Source organism: Euleptes europaea, chromosome 2 (assembly GCF_029931775.1).
Source record: "Euleptes europaea isolate rEulEur1 chromosome 2, rEulEur1.hap1, whole genome shotgun sequence".
Lineage (NCBI taxonomy): Eukaryota > Metazoa > Chordata > Lepidosauria > Squamata > Sphaerodactylidae > Euleptes > Euleptes europaea.
In genome coordinates this window covers 123,548,478-123,568,730 of record NC_079313.1, presented here as the reverse complement: position 1 = coordinate 123,568,730, position 20,253 = coordinate 123,548,478, and the positions used below count along the sequence as shown (strand labels likewise).

The 20,253-nt window shown below is 46.7% G+C and overlaps 1 protein-coding gene across 1 annotated transcript; it reads right to left on the bottom strand.

Annotated features, from left to right (window-relative positions):
• CASS4 (Cas scaffold protein family member 4) lies at positions 1–18,294 on the bottom strand. The gene is made up of 6 exons (XM_056844888.1): positions 18,241–18,294; positions 16,822–17,235; positions 12,031–12,135; positions 7,171–7,317; positions 4,691–6,019; positions 1–430 (listed from the first exon to the last, which is right to left on the bottom strand). Exons 1-6 carry the CDS (start codon positions 18,292–18,294, stop codon positions 17–19), a joined length of 2,463 nt encoding a protein of 820 aa, XP_056700866.1. The 3' UTR covers positions 1–16.
• Positions 18,295–20,253: the final 1,959 nt, after the last annotated feature.

Here is a 20,253-nt window from a genome sequence, read left to right as displayed (position 1 = left end):
CAGCAGAAGGGATACTTCATTCCACCATCGCTTGGAACTGCTGTGTGTATTTAGACAGCCCGTCAGCTTGATCCTGAAGTTCCCTTATGGCCTCAGCGCTTGGATATTGCATAGCAGCGTTTTTGGTGGCAATGGCCACGCTCTTCAGCAGGCTACAAAACTTGCTGCTGTAGTGCAGGATCTCATTCCGCGTGGCTTTCTCGAGGGCTTCCTGACACAGGCCGTCCACCAACTTTTGGCCCACCATAATGATTAGTTTGCTCTGCGCGATGAAGATTTCTGGGGCTTGATTTCCGCTCAGGCTGTCTCGGAGAACACTGATAGCTTTCTGAACAGCCCCAAAATACAGTCTGCAGAGATCGGAGAGCTCCATTTTCTTGGCAGGATCCGGCTCGCTCAGAACATTAGGCTTGGTTTTGGATAGGGAACCCTAGAGAGGGAGACATGAAATAAGAAATAGATTCACAGGTGTTGGTGACTTCGGTAACTCTTTCTACAAAGCTTGGTTTATCAAGCATAGTCAGAACTATATTACCTATCAACAGAAGAAACATCCAAAAGTAATACAGCTAATAATGCTGATAAATTAGATTGAAATTGTTATGCCCTTGGAATCTAACTGGGTTGCTCTTACTAGTCTGAACACAGCCAGTCACGCACACTGAGCATAAACCAAGGGTGTTGAACTCAATTGTTACGAGGGCCAGATATGACATAAATATCACTTGGTCTGGCCGGGCCCTGCCTTGCCAGCCCAGATCAAGAGTGAGGCGAGTGACTGCCTTGAATGGCTCGTGGGCTGGATAAGAGCTCTCAAGGGGTCGCATCCGGCCCGAGGCCTTAACAGACCCTTGATTTCCTCACTCATTCTTCATCTGTTTTTCTGCTTATATCCTAGTTACTTTTCTTTCTTTCTTTCTTTCTTTCTTTCTTTCTTTCCTTCCTTCCTTCCTTCCTTCCTTCCTTCCTTCCTTCCTTCTTCCTTCCTTCCTTCCTTCCTTCCTTCCTTCCTTCCTTCCTTCCTTCCTTCCCCCTGTTCTTAGACCGAGGTATTGAACAATAAAACCATAAAACTTAAATAAGACCCATCTCTAAAAATGTCTCCCTTCGTCTCTTCTCTGAAGCCTCAAAAAAATGAGCAACAAAGGTTGCTCGAGAAGATGTGGACCATTTGTTAAACCATGGTATAATCCATTTTAGCCTAAGTTGGTATATGTAAAGGCGATGCAAAAGGATATGTACCAAGGAGTCCACTGACTGAAGAGGGCAGGGTCACAGCCGGTCTGAAAAAGGGATCTTTAGCATACGGCCCAGCAAAACCATTGAAAAAGGGCAATTAAATCTTGAAAGCATACAGATTCTACATAACTCTGGACTAACCAGAGAATCCATATAGGAAGGGAGATTACCCTTAGGTAACAGGCCCAGGGCAAGTGGAGAACACGTCCTCTAAGCATCAAAATGAATGCAACTCTTATCTCTAGCATATCCTAGTTACATTCTGAGCCAGTTCCCACAAAATCATTCTCACAATGAGGTACTCACTTGCAAACGATGTATTATGTAGCAAGGAAAAATCTGCACTGTTCATCCTGAATGAGGCATCAGAAGGAATTCTTCCTTCCCACCTTTTCTCCTCCTTCCCGCTTTCCTTTTGGGAACCAGTAGGGAAGCAGGGTATGGGACAAGGATGGGGAAGGTCATAGATACCTTCTCCAGGGTTGCCTGCCTGGTGTACATACAGGTGATTGTTTTCTTGTGTTAGGAAAGACAGCCATAAGAACATACTGTGAGCTCTCCAATGATGGAGATCTCAAGGCCAAACATGATGCTGGAGTGTTTGTTTCTTTTTTTAAAAAAACAGGTGTATGGAGTCCTGCACACCTGCCCTTTAAAACGGAGCAAGCAGTCAGGAGACCTCAGGTCTCACACTGATGAGGATCTTTCATTTTTTGTATTATGGCGATTTAATCAACAGAAATATGATAGGTCTGATGTGGATCACATACTAAGACGTCAAGAATCTAAATATATCCACATGCTTGATACTTTGTATCCTAAAGGACTGAACACCTCGATGGATCTAGCATGCTATTTGTAACATAATCTATGTAACAGCTGTCTCTTTAATTGATATCAGTTCTTCTGTAATGTAAAATGTAACTGTCCCTTTAATGGTTGATTCTTACATGTGACTGCACTATTTAAAATTAAGGGCAGTATCTTTGGTAAATTGCCAACGCAGAGATTGTTAATAACAGCCAACGTGTGAGTATGATGCTCTATCTTCTTTTTAATTTCTCCCTGGTTTAAGCCAATTGCTAGCATATTTCTGTTAATTATTATTTGTTAATTAGTATTGTGTATTAATTTATGATATAGTGGTCCCTGAAGAAGGTGTCAATCGCCGAAACAGAAAGATCACCGGGCTTCTGTTGAGAACAACTGTACTACTGAATTACTACTCTCAAGAAGCATATCTGTGGAAGAAAGGGAGGTTGCCACCCCCTTTCATGGACTTACCTATAATGTTGTTATTTGTTTGTAACAAGGCATAGTCCTCTTTTCGGCGTTACTTTTAAGGCAATAATAAACAACACATGTTTTTGCCTACACACTATCAGTGGTGGATATGTTATTAAATACCACTACTTTATAATCATTGTGTCTAGCTTCGTGAAGTGCTGTTTCTAGTTTGCTGAGCATCCCACAGCACGCTAACCTTTGTTTACCACACAAACCTCCAGGTACTAGCTGGAGATGTCCTGCTATTACAACTGACCTCCAGGCGACAGAGATCAGTTCCCCTGGAGAAAATGGCCGCTTTGGAAGGTGGACTCTATGGCATTATACCCCATTGAAGCCCCTCCCCTCCCCAAACCCCTCCCTCCTCAGGCTCCACCCCCAAATCTCCAGGTATTTCCTACCCTGGAGCTGGAAACCCTGGTATGTCTGATTTGACCTTCAGTTCCAGAATGCTGAAAATCCTGCCTGAACATCCTTCAGATCATAAGAGCCCTGCTGGACTGTCTAATCCAGCAGCCTGTTTCATATGGCAGGCAACCAGTTACCTGTGAAAGACAACAAAAAAAGGCACAGAGGCCAAGGCCTTCCCCTACAACTAGTATTCAGAGGAGGCAACATCAGGGCGTTGGCCTCTATGCCTCTGTGCTAGGGTTGCCTGGTCCCTCTTCGCCATTGGTGGGAGGTTTTTGGGGGCGGAGTCTGAGGAGGGAGGGGTTTGGGGAGGGGAGGGACTTCAATGCCATAGAGTCCAATTGCCAAAGCAGCCATTTTCTCCAGAGGAACTGATCTCTATCGGCTGGAGATCAGTTGTAATGGCAGGAGATCTCCAGCTAGTACCTGGAGGTTATTATAATAAACTCACAGCCACTATGGCCAAACCACAGAAGTAAATAGTAAAAATTAATTAATTAATTAATCAATATTGCAGTGCAGCATGTGTGTTAGAATCATGTACTGGAATTACTTAAATATCCCAAATACGGTACAACAACGAGAAACATCTAGCTAAGTGCACCTACTGTAACTGTAGACGACGAAAACAGGCTGCTGGTTATATGCGCTAGATGGCATTTGAGTTTACTATATTGTCCATTAGAACAGCACTAGTTTCTCTTCTTAGTACCTGGAGGTTGGCAACCCTACTCTATGCTCAAGGGGACAACGGGCTCCACGGCATGAAACAGGATGCTGGATTAGATGGATTCCCCGTATGATTCCACAGGGCTCTTCTTGTGTTCTTAAAGGGTTTCAGGCAGGATCCCCAGTGTTCTGGACCTAAGGGTCAAATCAGACATGACACTGGGAGGCCCACCAATGTGCTCCCAAGCCCTTGTTTCACTGCTAAGGTTGTAAACTCAGGAATTCCTCAGATTCCTTGGATACCTTGCCCGTTTGTTCCTTGTGTAATACATTCTGAAGACCCATAAAGGCTAGAACCTAACTCCTTTTAAAAACAAAAAAACAAAGGCCTAACATTTTTTGAGAGATTGGAAGCAACTGGATGTTTACAAAGCAAAGCAGCCCTTATGATATTGGAATGATCAGTGTGTCGGAATTACTTGGAGGGCTTTAAGAGGGGAGTGGACATATTCATGGAGGAGAGGGATATTCATGGCTATTAGTTAGAATGGATACTGGTCATACTGCATACCTATTCTTTCTAGTATCAGAGGAGCATGCCTATTGTTTTGGATGCGGTGGAGCGCAGGCAGGATGGTGCTGCTGCAATCGTTTTGTTTGTGGCTTCCTGGAGGCACCTGGTTGGCCACTGTGTGAACAGACGGCTGGACTTGATGGGCCTTGGTCTGATCCAGCAGGGCCTTTTTTATGTTCTTATGTACTTATATTATTCATTATGAGAACAGCATGCCACATTCCCCGCGGGTAACAATGATGAACGGCAGCAAATGGCACCAATACTGTGCACTGAAGAACATGTATGGATTAACTCCCCCTTAGCATATTTTAATAAGCTTTTTGTACTTACAGGGTAATTAAAGAAAAGTAAAAGCATGGATTTCCCTTTCCTTGTTTCTAATTTGTTTGTTTGGGAGTTCAAAATTGGGGGTGGTAGCTATTCTGGTTTAATTTATCAGAAGGAAAGGTGGGGTTGTTGTATGTGTTTCCCATGCATGTTTGTTTCTATAATCCCAGCCTCACCGACCTGTATCTGGACATAGTCACAATCTTCAGTGGCTTCAGCTCTTGCCCTCTCCACATTCAGGCTGTTTTCTCTCGATTTATCCAAAACGTTTCTTAGAAGCGAATTGTCTTCCATCCGCTGCTCGAGACCGCCCTTTGCCGTTTTGCGTCTTGGCTCTTTGCCATTCTTCTCTCGGCAATTCTTTCTGAAAAGGAGCTTCCCGTTTGCGATGACGATGGAGACAAATCTCTTGATGTCATCTGGGATGGTGCGGGCCACCATCACAAACCGATCCAGGTCGTCGGGGCTGTTCTGAGGTTTCTTAATGACCAGGACCTCGAGCGACCATTTACATTTGTTCAGCGCTTCTCTAGTTTCCGCCAGGATCTGAAACGAGGCTGTGAGGATGCTGAGCTGTTTTGTGATCCTCACCTGGAGCTTACTGTCAGAGGCCCAAGTGGCGTTTCCTTCAATGGTTTGAGCAAAGTCCAAGAATTCTCCCAAGGAGACTTTTATGTGGTCAATGGCTCGATGGATTTCCTCAATGTTCCCCTCTAGATGTTCCTGGTACCTCCACCTGCTGCTCACAAAGATCATTAGACTTGCAATGGAACTTGATACACTATGTTGTAGCTTAGTCAAAGTTTCTATGGCCGTGTCAAGTTCCATGGTCGTTTCTTTGCTGGGTTCATCTGAAGATGATGATGGACTAGATGAGAAGGACTCGGTAGAAGCACTGGAGGATGTCGATATGGTGCTAGTCCGGCTCTCGACGCTTGAGACAGACAATCTGTCTGGGTTCAATTTGGTGTCACTTGGTAACTGCGAAGGAAAATTGTAAATGTTTTCTCTGGAATTATAGTTACATTTTTCAACCCCTGTCATTTGTGGCGAGGCAATTCTTTTTGGAACGTCATAAAGAGTCTGCTGGTAGTTCTCCTTTTCGGTCCTGGAGGACACAACAGCTGGACGGACATCATAGTTACTATTTTGACGCAGAACTAGAACATCATGTGTGGATGGTACATCATAAAGAGGACTCTCCAGAAGAGCTAATTTCCTTTGGACAGGTGGGACATCATATAATTGTGGCTTTGTCGATTTACATTCACTGTTGATTGGTGGGATTTTCTGTATATCAGACTCGAGCCTAGACGGAGGGATGTCATAAAACATATGTTTATTTGGCGACTGGCTCTGAGGAGTTTGTTTTAAACCTGTTTTTTCAGGTATATCATAAATCCATTCTGATTTACGAAGGTTTGGCAACGTATTGTAATGACTCAAATGCTTTCCTGTTTCTGTATCTTTTCCAGGGTCTCTTGAAGTTGTGGGGAGTGTGTCATACACCTGGAAGACAATGCCAAAAAATGCAATTTATACAGAATTGGGAATATACCAAGATCTTCCTCTAGTGCCACAACCCTGATTCTGTGTGGCTCTGCTTCTCTATCCCTCTGTCAGTCCCTGTTGTTATTTTCCCCGCCGTCCAAAAATGGCAATCAGAAGTATACTGCCACTGAACATGGAGGCTGCATTTAGCCTAAACTACCTCACAGGGTTGTTTTTGTAAGAGTGAAATGGAAGAACAGAAAATGAAATTCGCTGCCCTGGAGGAATGGCCAGGTAACTATGGTTAGCATAAGGTGGAGTACACCATGTACACCGTGGATTGACCTGTCCTCCACAAAGTTATCCAAGGTAGCTGCGGTGTTGAGTTCCACAAGTATTGTGTGAATAAGTATCTCAATTATCCATTTTGAATCTACTGCCCATCAGCTTCATTAGGTGCCCCCAAATTCTGGCAAGGAAGACAAGGTTCTTTTTTTTTATTCATTTCCTCCACATCAGCTGTAATTTTATAAACCTTTACCATGTCCATCCATACTCCTCCCCCCACAACTGAACATCTCCAAATTCTTCACATTTTGGTTGCTTTTTTCAGCACCTTCTCAAGCTCTGCAATATCCTTTTTTAGGTGTGGTGACCAGAACTGTACACAGTATTCCAAGTGTGGTCTCACCACAGATTTGTATGATAGCATGATAGAAGCAGTTTTATTCTCTATTCCTTGTTTAATTATGGCCAGCATGGAATTTGCACCGTGTTCTAAATGCGGCCACACAATAGAGTAGGGGGAGGTTTGGCCCGCTGCACATCAGACTCCACCTTATCTTACCACGGTCACTTTGCCATTCTTCCAAGCAATCCAGAGCAGCAAACATCATTCCCGGCTCCTCCATTTTACCCTTACTACAAGCCTGTGATGTAGTTTAGGCTCCAGCTTCATAGCGGAGTTAATGCAGATCTCCCCGTTTGTAACTGGATACTCAAACCACTACTTAACACTGGCTCCTGCTCAACCCCAATCCCCAGCTCTCTGACCCCAAAGACCCTAGATGGAGACCATGTCTGAGGTTGAGTTCAGCAGGAGCGCAGCTCCCCTGACAGAGCCAAGGACAGGTGTTTTTTTGACTTGCTCTCCCCCAAGCGACACTTACATTACCCACAGCTGGCTCCTGTGTGCAAATTCTGGCTTTCTGCACGCTCGGCGGGATGTCATAAAGCTGCGGTGACTCTTCCAGGCAATTTTCAGCAGAGGGGGAAAGTTGGGAGCCATTTCTGGAGGAGGGAGGAGTGGCAAGACCCTATTGAAGGGGGTAAAAAATATATATATACTGTAATAATATATCATGTACTTTAACCCAGCGGTTCCCAAACTTTTTGAGTCATGGAGCACTTTTCAGGAGAGAAATTCGCCACGGAACACTAATTTTCACCTAGCACCTATGTACTAAACCGAACGACAGTAGTGTTTTTCTTTCCAATCTCTTCATGGAGCACTAGGAGATGTTTCATGGAGTACCAAGTGCTCCTTGGAGCACAGTTTGGGAAAGAACCTCTGCTTTAAGCCATTCACAGATGAGGGGTATTTTTTTATTTGATCAAGGAGAAACTCTTAACTTTTCCCAGTCAAAAGTAGAAAAAAGGAATGAGAGATGAGCCAAGAATGCTCACTGATATCCAGGCCTTTCTACATCTTGTATCCCTGGGACTGCCCATGCAAGTGTGGCAAAAGAAGAGGGGATTGATGCGGAGGGGAAATCCCATTTCCTTCTCCCCTCTCCTCCTCTGGATCTCCTTGTCTTTATTTTCTTCTCCTCCTGCCAGATATTGCCTGTGCTGATCCTGGTCACTGACATAGGGTTGCCAATTCCAGGTCGGGGAAATTGGGGGTAACGGCTGGGAAGTATGGAGACTGGGGAGGGAAGGGAGCTCAGCAGGGATGTGATGCTTTACAGTTTGCCCTCTGAAGCTGCTGTTTCTTACGGGGGAACTGATCTCTGTAGTCTGGAGATCAGCTGAAATTCTGGGAGAACTCCAGGCCCTACCTGGAGGTTGGCAAACTTCTCATTGATGCCAGTTTTTGCACCTCAGACTGTGTTCAAAGTCCTTCTGCTTTTGTGATGTCTGCTTGTGATAAGGTGGGGGGGGATTTCACCCCCAAATTAATCCCTTTTAGCAAGTCAGATTTTTCTGCAGACCTGGGCTTTTCCCCAGGTTGACCAAAACTTACAACATAGTCCTGGCTGGCCCAGCTGTCCATTTGTTGTTGTTGTTCGCACTGGGGCCAGCCCTTCACTGTTTAATATAGTCAATGAAATCCAGGCAGAGCCTGTGAAATCAGGCCTTTCATAAGAAGAAGGGCAAGGCTTCAGAGTTCTTGGTGGAAAATATGTTGTGTATGTTAAACCATGGAGAGCCGGCATGGTATAGTGGTTAAGGTGGCAGATTAGGACCTGGGAAACCCAGATTCGAATCTCCACTCATGCCATGGAGGGTTGCAGGGTGACCTTGGGCCAGTCACATACTTTCAGCCCTGATCCTGCCTAGTATTTGGCTGGGAGATCTCCAAGGAATACCAGGGTGACGTGGCAAACCACCTCCGAACATCTCTTGCCTTGATAACCCTATGAGGTAACCGTAACTCCGATGTGATTTGATGGCAAATAAAATAAAATAAAAATAAAGTTAAGACCACGGAGTTGTAGTGAAACAAGATGGCCCCTAGATGGCAAAGTGGTCTAATGAACAGAACTTCAGAAAGCAACCTCAACAGCACCTGGGCTCCCCACCCAATCAATATCACTCTACAGCACCTTTTCCTTAGAGCCAGCATAGTGTAGTGGTTAAGAGCAGTGGTTTGGAGCGGTGGACTCTGAGCTGGAGGACTGGGTTTGATTCCCCACTCCTCCACATGAGCGGCGGAGGCTAATCTGGTGAACGGGGTTGGTTTCCCCACTCCTCCACACGAAGCCAGCTGGGTGAGGTTGGGCTAGTCACAGCTCTTAGAGCTCTCTCAGCCCCACCTACCTCACAGGGTGTCTGCTGTGGGGAGGGAAAGGGAAGGTGATTGTAAGCCGCTTTGATTCTCCCTTAAGTGGTAGAGAAAGTTGGCATATAAAAACCAACTCTTCTTCTGAGTAAAAATCAGTCGTCTTGTTTGTGGGCTTCCTAGAGGCACCTGGTTGGCCACTATGTGAACAGACTGCTGGACTTGATGGGCCTTGGTCTGACCCAGCATGGCTTTTCTTACGTTCTTATGTTCTGCACTTATGTGGGGCTCCACAGTCCATCTGAGGATCCCAACCCATGGTGCAGAGCTGGAAGGAAGGGGGAGATCGCTTTTCCCCAGTGACAAATGCATACAGTTTACTTAGAAAATGACTTCACTGAGGATAACTGCACAATATATTGTTGACATTCACTCATGTTCCCTTGACCAGACGGGGTCTGAGAGTTCTGCTTTGAAACTTAATTCCCAGGCACACGGAGTCTGAATAGAGCTGGTACTAGGGTATGCAAGGAGCGGGGTCTTAAGCCCCGGCCATGCCAAACTGAAACAGCCCCGAGGAGCCACAGTTTGCCCTGCTGTGAAAGCTTAAGTGTACTGATGGGTTACAAGCAAGTTTTTCCAATGGGGCGTACAGCTGTTTCAGATCCAGCACGTGACAAGGGGAAGGGGTATTGCACACCTGTGAATTCAGTTTTAACACAGAACCCTTGGTGTACATCTAGGGTTGCCAAGTAGGTGGTTTGGGCTGGGCTGCTCCAGAGCAGGGACTGCATGCGACACGATTACGTCACTTCCGGGTTTATCCCCGGAAATGCTGCATCGCCGCGGCTGCTTTAGCACTCAAACCCCCCAAACACCGGCATTTTGGGGGGCTGAGTGCTAAAGCAGCCGCGCCGATGCGGCGCTTCCAGGGGTAAACGCAGACGTGATGTAATTGTGTCACACACGGCGGTGCGTGCAATTGCCCCAGCCCCGTCCCGCAAACCTCCCACCGATGGAGAGGGGGGATCTAGCAGCCCTATGTACAACTGGTAAACAGGCCGAGGGACAGACCTGTAAACATCGCATCATGCATTTAAGGCTCTGAAACAGCTGCCGTAGCGACGGGAAAGGTGCTTGAATCCCCCTGAACCTACTTGGTAATAACGGCACGTTTGCGTACGAGAAAAGTAACCTGGAAAGACCAGGCGCCGACAAAGGGACAATTAAAAGTAGCCTGTTGTCAGGGCTGGCAGTGTATAAGAAGCAAGCGAGCAGTACAAAGCAAAACGTTGATGGAACCGAGGTGCCAGAGTGGATCTGGCAGCTTCGCAGGAGCAGATGGACCCCCCTACTGTCACCTGACCCATGTCGAGCTGGCAGCTGTAGCGTTGACTTCTCACCATCTGTATTGGTGGAGATGAAGTGCAGCAGGAAACGGGTCAGTAGGGTTGCCAGGTCCCTCTTCGCAACCGGCGGGAGATTTTTGGGGGTGGAGCCTGAGGAGGGCGGGGTTTGGGGAGGGGAGGGACTTCAATGCCATAGAGTTCAATTGCCAACGTGGCCATTTTTCTCCAGGTGATCTGATCTCTATCGGCTGGAGATCAGTTGAATTAGCAGGAGATCTCCTGCTACTACCTGGCAGTTGGCTAAGCAAAAATAATCAACACTAGGCTCAATTCTACACATATATTCTAAGTACAAAAAGTAGTGCAAGCAATAGTGAGCGATAGTCAAACAAGAGTATAGTACAACAAATATCAATGAACAAGGTCAAGGAACATATATACAAAAAATCTATGTCTAATGTTTCTCTCTGAGTCTAAAGACTTTCCACTTATAATATCAGTCTTTGTAAGAGCTGGTCCAAGTGATGAATAGGATTCCTGTAGATTTTTTGATGAAGTCCGTATATGGAATCAGACTCTATAATTCGCTGGCCATGTGCTGCGGGTAATTCAAACAAGGACCAAGCTGACAATATCAAAAGGAAACTACCTGGCAGTTGGCAACCCTACGGCTCAGCCATTCCCACCTTCAACAAGTAGCTATGGTGGCACGGAGAAGAAGCTGCCCAGGTCCCACTGCCAGAACCCCCTTCCCCCCATATAATACCCCAAGTGCCTTACGCTTACTGTGACACTACCATGGCACAGTGACTGCTCTGGGGGCCAAGGGACCTGATGATGACAGACAGGCAAGGCTGGACCCCCAAGAAGCCCAGGAGCAGGCAGGGAAAACACCCTGCACCGACAGCAAGGCAGGGGTGGCTAGTACATGGTGCAGCTGTGCGTAAGAAGGGCGTCCTGCTAGGACTTGGGCGAGATTGGGGCTGTTGTTGTGGTTGTTGTTGTTAATCCAGACATCTGAGACATGGAACTCCTAAAGCAGGGGTCCCCAACCTTTTTGAGACCGTGGGCACCTTTGGAATTCTGACACAGGCTAATGGGCACAACCACAAAAGGGCTGCTGCTGGAGATGAATCCCCCCCACACACAGAGGAAGCCCAAGTGCAGGGGAGAGGAGGGGTAATTAAAAATGCACTGGGAAAGAGGTTGAGAGAGAATAAAGCAAACACTGTTATTTAATCTGTGTAGCTGATCAGATCTTCAGTGGCCATTGGCCAAAAAATGGGCAAGAGCCCCCCCCCCCCCAGCCTCACCCATTTTCTAAAAATACGTGGTGGGCATCAAGACAGGGGGTGCTGGGGACCCCTGTTCTAAAACATATCAGCAGTCACAAGGACTTTGTAATGTGTGATTATACCGGGTCAGTTGAGAGCATCAGGGAATCAGCGGCTACCAGACATGGAGACTAAAGAGAACCTCCACACCTGTTTAAGGAGGCAACATCAGGGGAAGGCCTTGCCCTCTATACCCTGTTATTGGCCTCCAGAGCAACTGGTTGGCCACTGTGTGTGACAGGATTCTGGACTAGATGGACCACCGGTCTGATCCAGCAGGGCTCTTCTTAATGATTTTTTAGTCTGCCCACGGTTATCAGCCACCAAGGTAAAGAGACTCACCTGGGAGAATAAGGCTCTGTGGCGCTGAGGCGATGGGACATCATAGATATCACTTTTGTTACCCAGCGTGGATGCCCAGCTTGCTCTGGGAAGCGTAAAGAGGTACTGGGGAGAAAAGAAGGGAGAAAAACAAGGAAGAAGTCGGATGTACAGGTTCTGCGAAAACAGCCACTTATTGCTGAAAGAAGTCTTTGGTGGTTTTTTGTTAATCTTCTGTCAACAGTCACTGACCCTGCCAGATGGTTTCCAACCTCCAAAACAAGCTCCGGGGTCAGCTGTGTGAAGCTGAATTTGCTCTTCACACAATAATTCCCTCCTGGTAGCTTCTGTTTGACTGCTGTGCTGAGCTACTGATGTGTGAAAGACAGGCACACAAGGGGAAAAAGGAGAGGGAAAAAAAACTTTTGTGGCGACCGGACAGGCAGGGCTCAAAGAGGAGGAGGACAGGGAAACTGATTTGCTCACAGTTAGGAACTCCACTTGGCAATGTCAAAGAAGGGTACACCTACCCATATTGGGGAGGGGAGGGACTTCAATGCCATAGAGTCCAATTGCCAAAGCAGCAGGAACTGATTCCTATTGGTTGGAGATCACTTGTAATAGCAGGAGATCTCCAGTAGCTGGAGGTTGGCAACCCTATTTCTGGGGTTACTCTCTCTCCTTGCTTGCGTGACTAGCTAGCCAGCAGACAAGTGAGGCACAAGAAGAAAGATGGGAGTGCCTTCCGGATGATTTTTGACGCTTTCACTGTCACGGGACAGTGTATAACAAACAAAATGTGAAGACGGTCAAGACGGTCATACGTTTATGTAAGTAAATGTTTAGGACAAGACTCAGATAGATGGTTATAAGTATAAATTTATTATGAACTGCAGGAAAAACAACGTGCATGAAGCAGATGGCTGAGGAAGGTATCCCATGACAGTGAAAGCGTCAAAAATCATCCGGAAGGCGTTCCCATCTTTCTTCTATCCCCTTCATGCTTCATTTTTTGTTCCTGAAAAACACAAAAAAAGACATTGTACTTACCTTGAATATACATTTTGTTGAAACTTACCATCTTAAGTGGTAGCTTGACAGCTACACCTTCTTGTTCTATATCTTATCATTTGTATATATATTGTTGTATTTTCGTCACTGTTGGCTATTGTATTTGTATATAATATATACGTGCCCTTTTGCTTAATATTTTGAGGGCCGAGTACTATTATTTGACACAGATAGTCTATTTAGTATTAATGCTTTACTTGTTTGCTAGAACCTGGAGGTTGGCAACTTTAGCTATTTGCTTTGCAGGGGAAACAAACAGATGCAACTGAAGAGCGTAACTGGTGCAGGGGAGAATACTCAGGGTGAAAATGCATGGTCGCTTTAGCCTCCTTAAGTGATGCGGCGCTCTAGCAATCTCCGCCGAAACTCTATGGCGGAGAGTTAGGGCGCTTTCACACATGCTGAATAATGCACTTTCAATCCACTTTCAATGCACTTTGCAGCTGGATTTTACTGTGTGAAAGGGCAAAATTCACTTGCAAACAATTGTTAGAGTGCATTGAAAGTGGATTGAAAGTGCATTATTCAGCATGTGTGAAAGCGCCCTTAGAAAGACAAACAGTTAAATCAATAAATGCTATGGTTTTCATAGAATTTCTGTGGAGGTTGCTAGAGCATCCACATCGCTTCCGGGTAAACCCGGAAGTGAGGTCAGCGCGTTGTGCAGGGCATACGTGTGCATGTCACGTGCCCCTAGCCATGCCCCCACAAAGCTCCCGCAGGTGGAGCAAAGGGACCTGGCAACCCTATCTGTGTGCAACGTCACAGTTAGATCTTTTTGCCCACCAGAGTCCCATTCGACTCAGGTCTCAGCATCTCGACCAGACAGACTCTGCCCAGCTGCTCAGGGAACAGCTGATCGTCCACCAGCTGTCTCAGAGCAATTCAGTCCACCCTGTTTCTATTCCTGCCCTCAGCTGCCCTCTTTGCCTTCCATGCTCTTTCAGTGTGCTCTGTGGTAGAATCATTAGGGCCCAGTTGTTCTTTGCGAGCAGCAACTGCGACACAGCATGGGACGCAACCCCTGCAAAGTCGCAATTCTAAGGATTAACATCTGAAAGATCTGACTGCCTCAAAGAACTCGTAAGCTTCAGAGGAAGATAGCTAGGAGTACTGCTGCTCATCATTAGCCTTATCAGTCACTGAAGAACATATGAACTGCCATGCTACTTCAGAGGAGGAGGAGGAGGAGGAGGAGGAGAAGAAGAGTTGGTTTTTATATGCCGACGTTCTCTGCTACTTAAGGGAGAATCAAACTGGCTTACAATCGCCTTCCCTTCCCCTTCTCACAACAGACACCCTGTGAGGTAGGTGGGGCTGAGAGAGCTATGACTAGCCAAGGTCACTCAGCTGGCTTCATGTGTAGAAGTGGGGAAACAAATCCAGTTCACCAGATTAGCATCCGCCGCTCATGTGGAGGAGTGGGGAATCAAACCCGGTTCTCCAGATCAGACGCCACAGCTCCAAACCACTAAGAACATAAGAAAGGCCCTGCTGGATCAGAACAAGGCCCATCAAGTCCATCAGTCTGTTCACACAGTGGCCAACCAGGTGCCTCTAGGAAGCCCACAAACAAAATGATTGCAGCAGCACCATCCTGCCTGGGTTCCACCGCACCCAAAATAATAGGCATGCTCCTCTGATACTAGAGAGAATAGGTATGCAGCATGACTAGTATCCATTCTAACTAATAGCCATGAATACCCCTCTCCTCCATGAATATGCCCACTCCCCTCTTAAAGCCCTCAACTACATTCATCTAGTTCAGTAGTCTGTCTCCATCAACTGCCAATGAAAGGCTTCAGGAAAAACTCCCGACAGGAGAGGAGAATGACGTAAATGACTTGGGGTGTCCATTAGAAAGAAAATCACAGTACAAAGAATTAAATTAACAAACAACAAATCTGCTACTCAATACTGCCTCTGAATATGGAGGTCCTGCTCCTAAGCCTTATTTTCCCATGGCTTTATCTAGAAATTTAACATTCTTTACACACTAACTACTATCTTGGCAACTTGTGGCAAAATGAATGCAGTAAGGTTTGGCTGGGGAGGGCAAGATATATAAAACTAACGACTTCTTCTTCTCCTCCTCCTCCTCCTCCTCCTCTCCCCTGGACATAATGCCAATCATTTTCATTGGATGACATCCCAAAATGTAGTACTATAAGTGGGGGGGATTCTGTCTGTTCATACCAAATTCTAGCATTAAGAGAGAGAAAGTATATAAAACTCTGTCACCCTCCTTCTCTTAATCATCTATTTTTCCCCACAGCTAAGAAGTCCTTAGCCTTTCCCCACTAGAACATGTCCTATTATCATTTTAGTAGAGCAGGAAAAAAATTAGAACTATTTCCACACAAGCATGCTGAGATACTCTGAATTTACACTGGCCTTCTTGGCTCCTACACCGTGGTTGTTAGGGGCAATGGAACAACCACTGAGCGCCACCGCCTGCTCTTCCATTAGGCTCCCGTTAAAGAAGGATGTGGTAGAGTCACTCCTTGACCTCTGGATTTGTCTGGAGGATTGGTGGTTTTCAGGGAGGCTTTTTATCAAAGCCTGCCTGAAAGTTAGAAATAGATTGGGGGTAAGCTAACTTCCATCTCACATGATCGTCTTCTTTGACAAGAATTCTTGAGTTCCACTAATGTGTGCCGGAAGAGTGCATACTCCAGATCTCTTAAGGCAGCAGTTCTCAAACGTTTTGAAAAGCAACCCATTTCTAAACTAACTATATGTTTTAGGAACCACCTCTAAAATTACACCGTGCACAATGCAGGAATCTCCCATCAGTTAACATTGAACAAACTTATTTTTTTGTTCTTTTCCCTGCTTAATATTTTTGAAGGTAGAGCATCGCTGAGGAACAGGCTTCATTACACGGCCAATTCACATGCGAGGCAGTGGCAAACTCAGAGGGGTCACCAGGCCCCCTCTCCCAGCTCTCCCTAGTTTTCCTTCTCCCTTCTGGACTCGCGACTCACCTGCAAGAGTCACCACCCAGTTTTGGGTACCTCCCTGCAGTCTGAGATCTTAAGGCATTGCTAAAAAGCAAACTACTTTTGTGATGCTGGAGTTCCGAGACTGGAACTCCTAGGGTTGCCCGGTTCCTCTTCGCCACTGGTGGAAGGTTTTTGGGGCGGAGCCTGAGGAAGGCAGGGTTTGGGGAGGGGAGGGACTTCAATGCCATAGAGTCCAATTGCCAAAGCAGCCATTTTCTCATGGGGAACTGATCTTTATCGGCAGGTAGGGTTACCAGGTCCCTCTTCACAACCGGCAGGAGGTTTTGGGGGCAGGGCCTGAGGAAGGCGGGGTTCAGGGAAGGGAGGGACTTCAATGCCATAGAGTCCAATTGCCGAAGTGGCCATTTTCTCCAGGGCAGCTGATCTCTATCGGCTGGAGACTAGTTGTAATAGCAGGAGATCGCCTGTTACTACCTGGAGGTTGGCAACCCTATCGGCTGGAGATCAGTTGTAATAGCAGGAGATCTCCTGCTAATACCTGGAGGTTGGGAACCCTAACCACAGCAATGTGCCGAAGGAGCTTCAAACCGCCGCCACCACCACCACCACACACACACATTGTTACCCTGTCTGGGATCCCCATCTTGGGGTCTCCATCTTGCAGAACTCAACTGAGAGAAAGAGCAGAGGGGGGAAGCAAAAAACATCCTGTAGCCCTTCGTGATTGCTGTTTGGGGTTCATGGTTACTCTCTCTGTTGAGGCATTCATCTTTACCTGATTTGATGAGATCTGAGTCTTTTCACTGAGCAGTTTTGCAGCCAACGCTGGCACCTGGTACACTTCTTGGTTCGGCAGGGAAGAAGAACGAGGCTTAACCCAACTGTCCATTCTCTCATAGACTGGTGCTGTCAGGGCCCGAGACTTGTGTGCAGAGGGAACCTGGTAGATGGTTCCTGGACTAGTCTGAAGGCCTTGTGAGTGATGCAAGTCAGAGGGGACTTGTGAAGGGAACAGAAGCTGGAGACGATTTGCAGGAGCAAGGCCTTGCTTTCCAAGATAGGAACATTTCCACCATCCTTTGCTCTCGAGGGGATCCTGCTCGAGAACCGTCAGGATGTCTCCTCTGCGGAAGGCGAGCTCATCTGGACATTCAGCTTTGTTGTCGTATAACGCTTTTGCCAAGGTGTTCTGGGGAGGAGAGAGAACATACGAGGCAATAAATGGGTTGTTCTGTAGCTACTAACGTTCCTATTGAAAACCCCACCTAGGGTTGCCAGGTTCCTCTTCGCCACCAGAGGGAGGTTTTGACGCGGAAGCCAAGCGGATTAGCAGTCTTGTCCAGGATACCCATCAGAAAGTCCACGGCCACGTAGAAAAAGTGTTGTTTATTTGTACAGTGCAGAAATATATACAGATCTATTTACAAAAATTGTGGATTGCAATAGATTCATGAACCTAATCAAACTAATCTGAAATCCTTGAGAAGGAGTGTCAAGATTACAAGTCTGTCAGTTAGTTTGACAGGTGCAGGATAGATCAGTGAGATCTAAGGATGATGTAATCAGCCTGGAAAGTACCTGGGGAGCTAGAGAAAGCTGGCCTGATCCAGCTATAGCCAGGTGGCTGATGCAATGCAGTAGCAATGCCAGGATAATTGGATATCTACTGTGATTGGTGGCTGCAACCACCAGGTGTATATAATGAAGTGAAACCGCAGTTCTATGCGGGATGTTATGAGCGGAGAGTGTGAAAGGAGTATCTGTATATATTTCTGCACTGTACAAATAAACTACACTTTTTCTACGTGGCTGTGGACTTTCTGATGGGTATCCTGGACAAGACTGCTAATCCGCTTGGCTTCCACGTCAGGTTTTGGGGCGGAGCCTGAGGAGGGAGGAGTGGGACTTCAATGCCATAGAGTCCAGTGGCCAAAGCCGTCATTTTCTCCAGGCAAATTGATCTCTGTCGGCTGGAGATCAGTTGAAATAGCAGGAGATCTCCAGCTACTACCTAGAGGTTTGCAATCCTAACCTCACTCAAATCAAAATTTGAGCCACAGTTCAACCTTGAGGCGTCTGAGATGAACCCCAGAACCTGTTTTGACACCAGCATCTGGTTCTTTTCGAAACCAGCCGTTGTCACCATAGCATTTCTTGGATGTTTCTGAGCGGTTACCAGAACTAGGGGTCAAACCTGCGGAAACGCTTGAAGTTCTAAGATCATCTCCTTCACCTTCCTTGCTGCCATGCTCCGACTGATGTTACTATTAGTCCACTCCAGCATTACCAGGTTGGGAAATTCCATGGAGATTTGGGGGCAGAGCCTGAGGAGGACAAAGTCCGAGGAGGGCACTAAGGTCTGGGAGCTCAGAAGGAATGTGAGGCCATACAGTCCGCCTTTTAAAACTGCCATGTTCTCCAGAGGAACTGATCTCTGTAGTCTGGAGAACAGCTGTAATCCTGGGGGATCGCCAAGCCCCACCTGGAGGCGAGCAACCTAGATCATCACTTCCCACTGATGTAGAGCTAGATCCAATCCAGTATCTCTCTCTCCATAAGTTCCTAATGTTCATGTTCAGCACTGTGTAACCTTTGTGATTCCCTTAATAACGATCCATTCGGACTGCGTATATTTGGGGAAAATAAAGGCCCCTTTGGAAATCATCACTTAACTGTTTTAAATATGTTTCTAATGTATTTAAATGCATGTATTTATTTGAAACATTTCTATCCCCCCTAATCTCCTTGGTCTCAAGTATTTTTGTTGTTGTTGCCATAAAGTCACATCTGGATTACGGCGACCCCTGGTGGGGTTTTCAAGGCAAGAGACTAACAGAGGTGGTTTGCCATTGCCTTCCTCTGCATAATGACTCTAGAATTCCTTGGAAGTCTCCCATCCAAATACTTGCAAGGGTCAACCCTACTACTAGTAGTAAAAATGGATACTAGTCATGATGCATACCGATTCTCTCCAGGATCAGAGGAGCATGCCTATTATATCAGGTGCTGTGGAACACAGGCAGGATGCTGCTGCTGCAGTCGTCTCGTTTGGGGGCTTCCTAGAGGCATGTGGTTGGCCACTGTGTGAACAGACTGCTGGACTTGATGGGCCTTGGTCTGATCCAGCAGGGCTTTTCTTATGTTCTGCATAGCTTCTGAGATCTGATGAGATCAGGCTGGCCTGGGCTATCCAGGTCAGGGGATGAATCCCCATGTTTGCGCTCTTGAGTTCCACAACAGAAGATAGTATATACATCAGCATGCCAACAACGCCTCCAAGGGCAGGTGAGGCCTTTGCCAAACCTTGTTCTGTCAGGCTACAATAATAACTCTCTTTTCTACAGAACCCACGGGCTGTATGCACAAGTCAGAAACCTTGCTGGTTCCTCTGCTACCTCATCCATTTCTTTATTCTTTTTCTCGCTCCCGGGAACGGCTACGCAGTTGAGTTAACCACAAACCACCAGCAGTGTGATGGCAGCTTAAGTACCAGGGACCTTCAAAATTTGTCACACAATGTCCCTGCAGCCCTTAGTGCTAACAATAGGGTTCGTAGCACCAGTATTATTGTTGATAGGCTCTCGGTGAAAGAGGAAAGAGAAATAAGCTGTAGGAAAGCAGATAATGGTAATATACCTTATATACAGGATGCAACATGCTTTGCTGGGAAACTGCTATCACAGTCCAACAACTTTCAAGGAAGGGGCTGTGGCTCAGTGGCAGAGCATCTGCTTGGCACACAGAAGCCCCCCCGCCCCGGGTTGCCAAGTCTCTCCTCACCATCGGCGGGAGGTTTTTGGGGTGGAACCTGAGGAGAGCGGGGTTTGCGGAGGGACTTCAATGCCATAGAGTCCAATTGCAAAAGGGGGCATTTTCTCTAGGGGAACTGATATCTATCGGCTGGAGATCAGTTGTAATAGCAGAAAATCTTCTGCTATTACCCGGAGGTTGGCAACCCTCCCCCTCCCCACCCCCGTTCAGTCCCCAGCATCTCCAAATTAAAAAGGTCAGATGGTTGATTATACAAAAGACCTCTACCAGAGACCCTGGAGAGCCGCTGCCAGTCACAGTAGACAGAGTGACTTTGATAGACCCATTATCTGATTTGGGTATAAGGCAGCTTCGTGTGTTCACTTCTCTTTATGGCGCGGGATGACTTGGTGGCAGCAGGGCGGTCTTAACATGTGGGCACGCTGGGCAGTTGCCC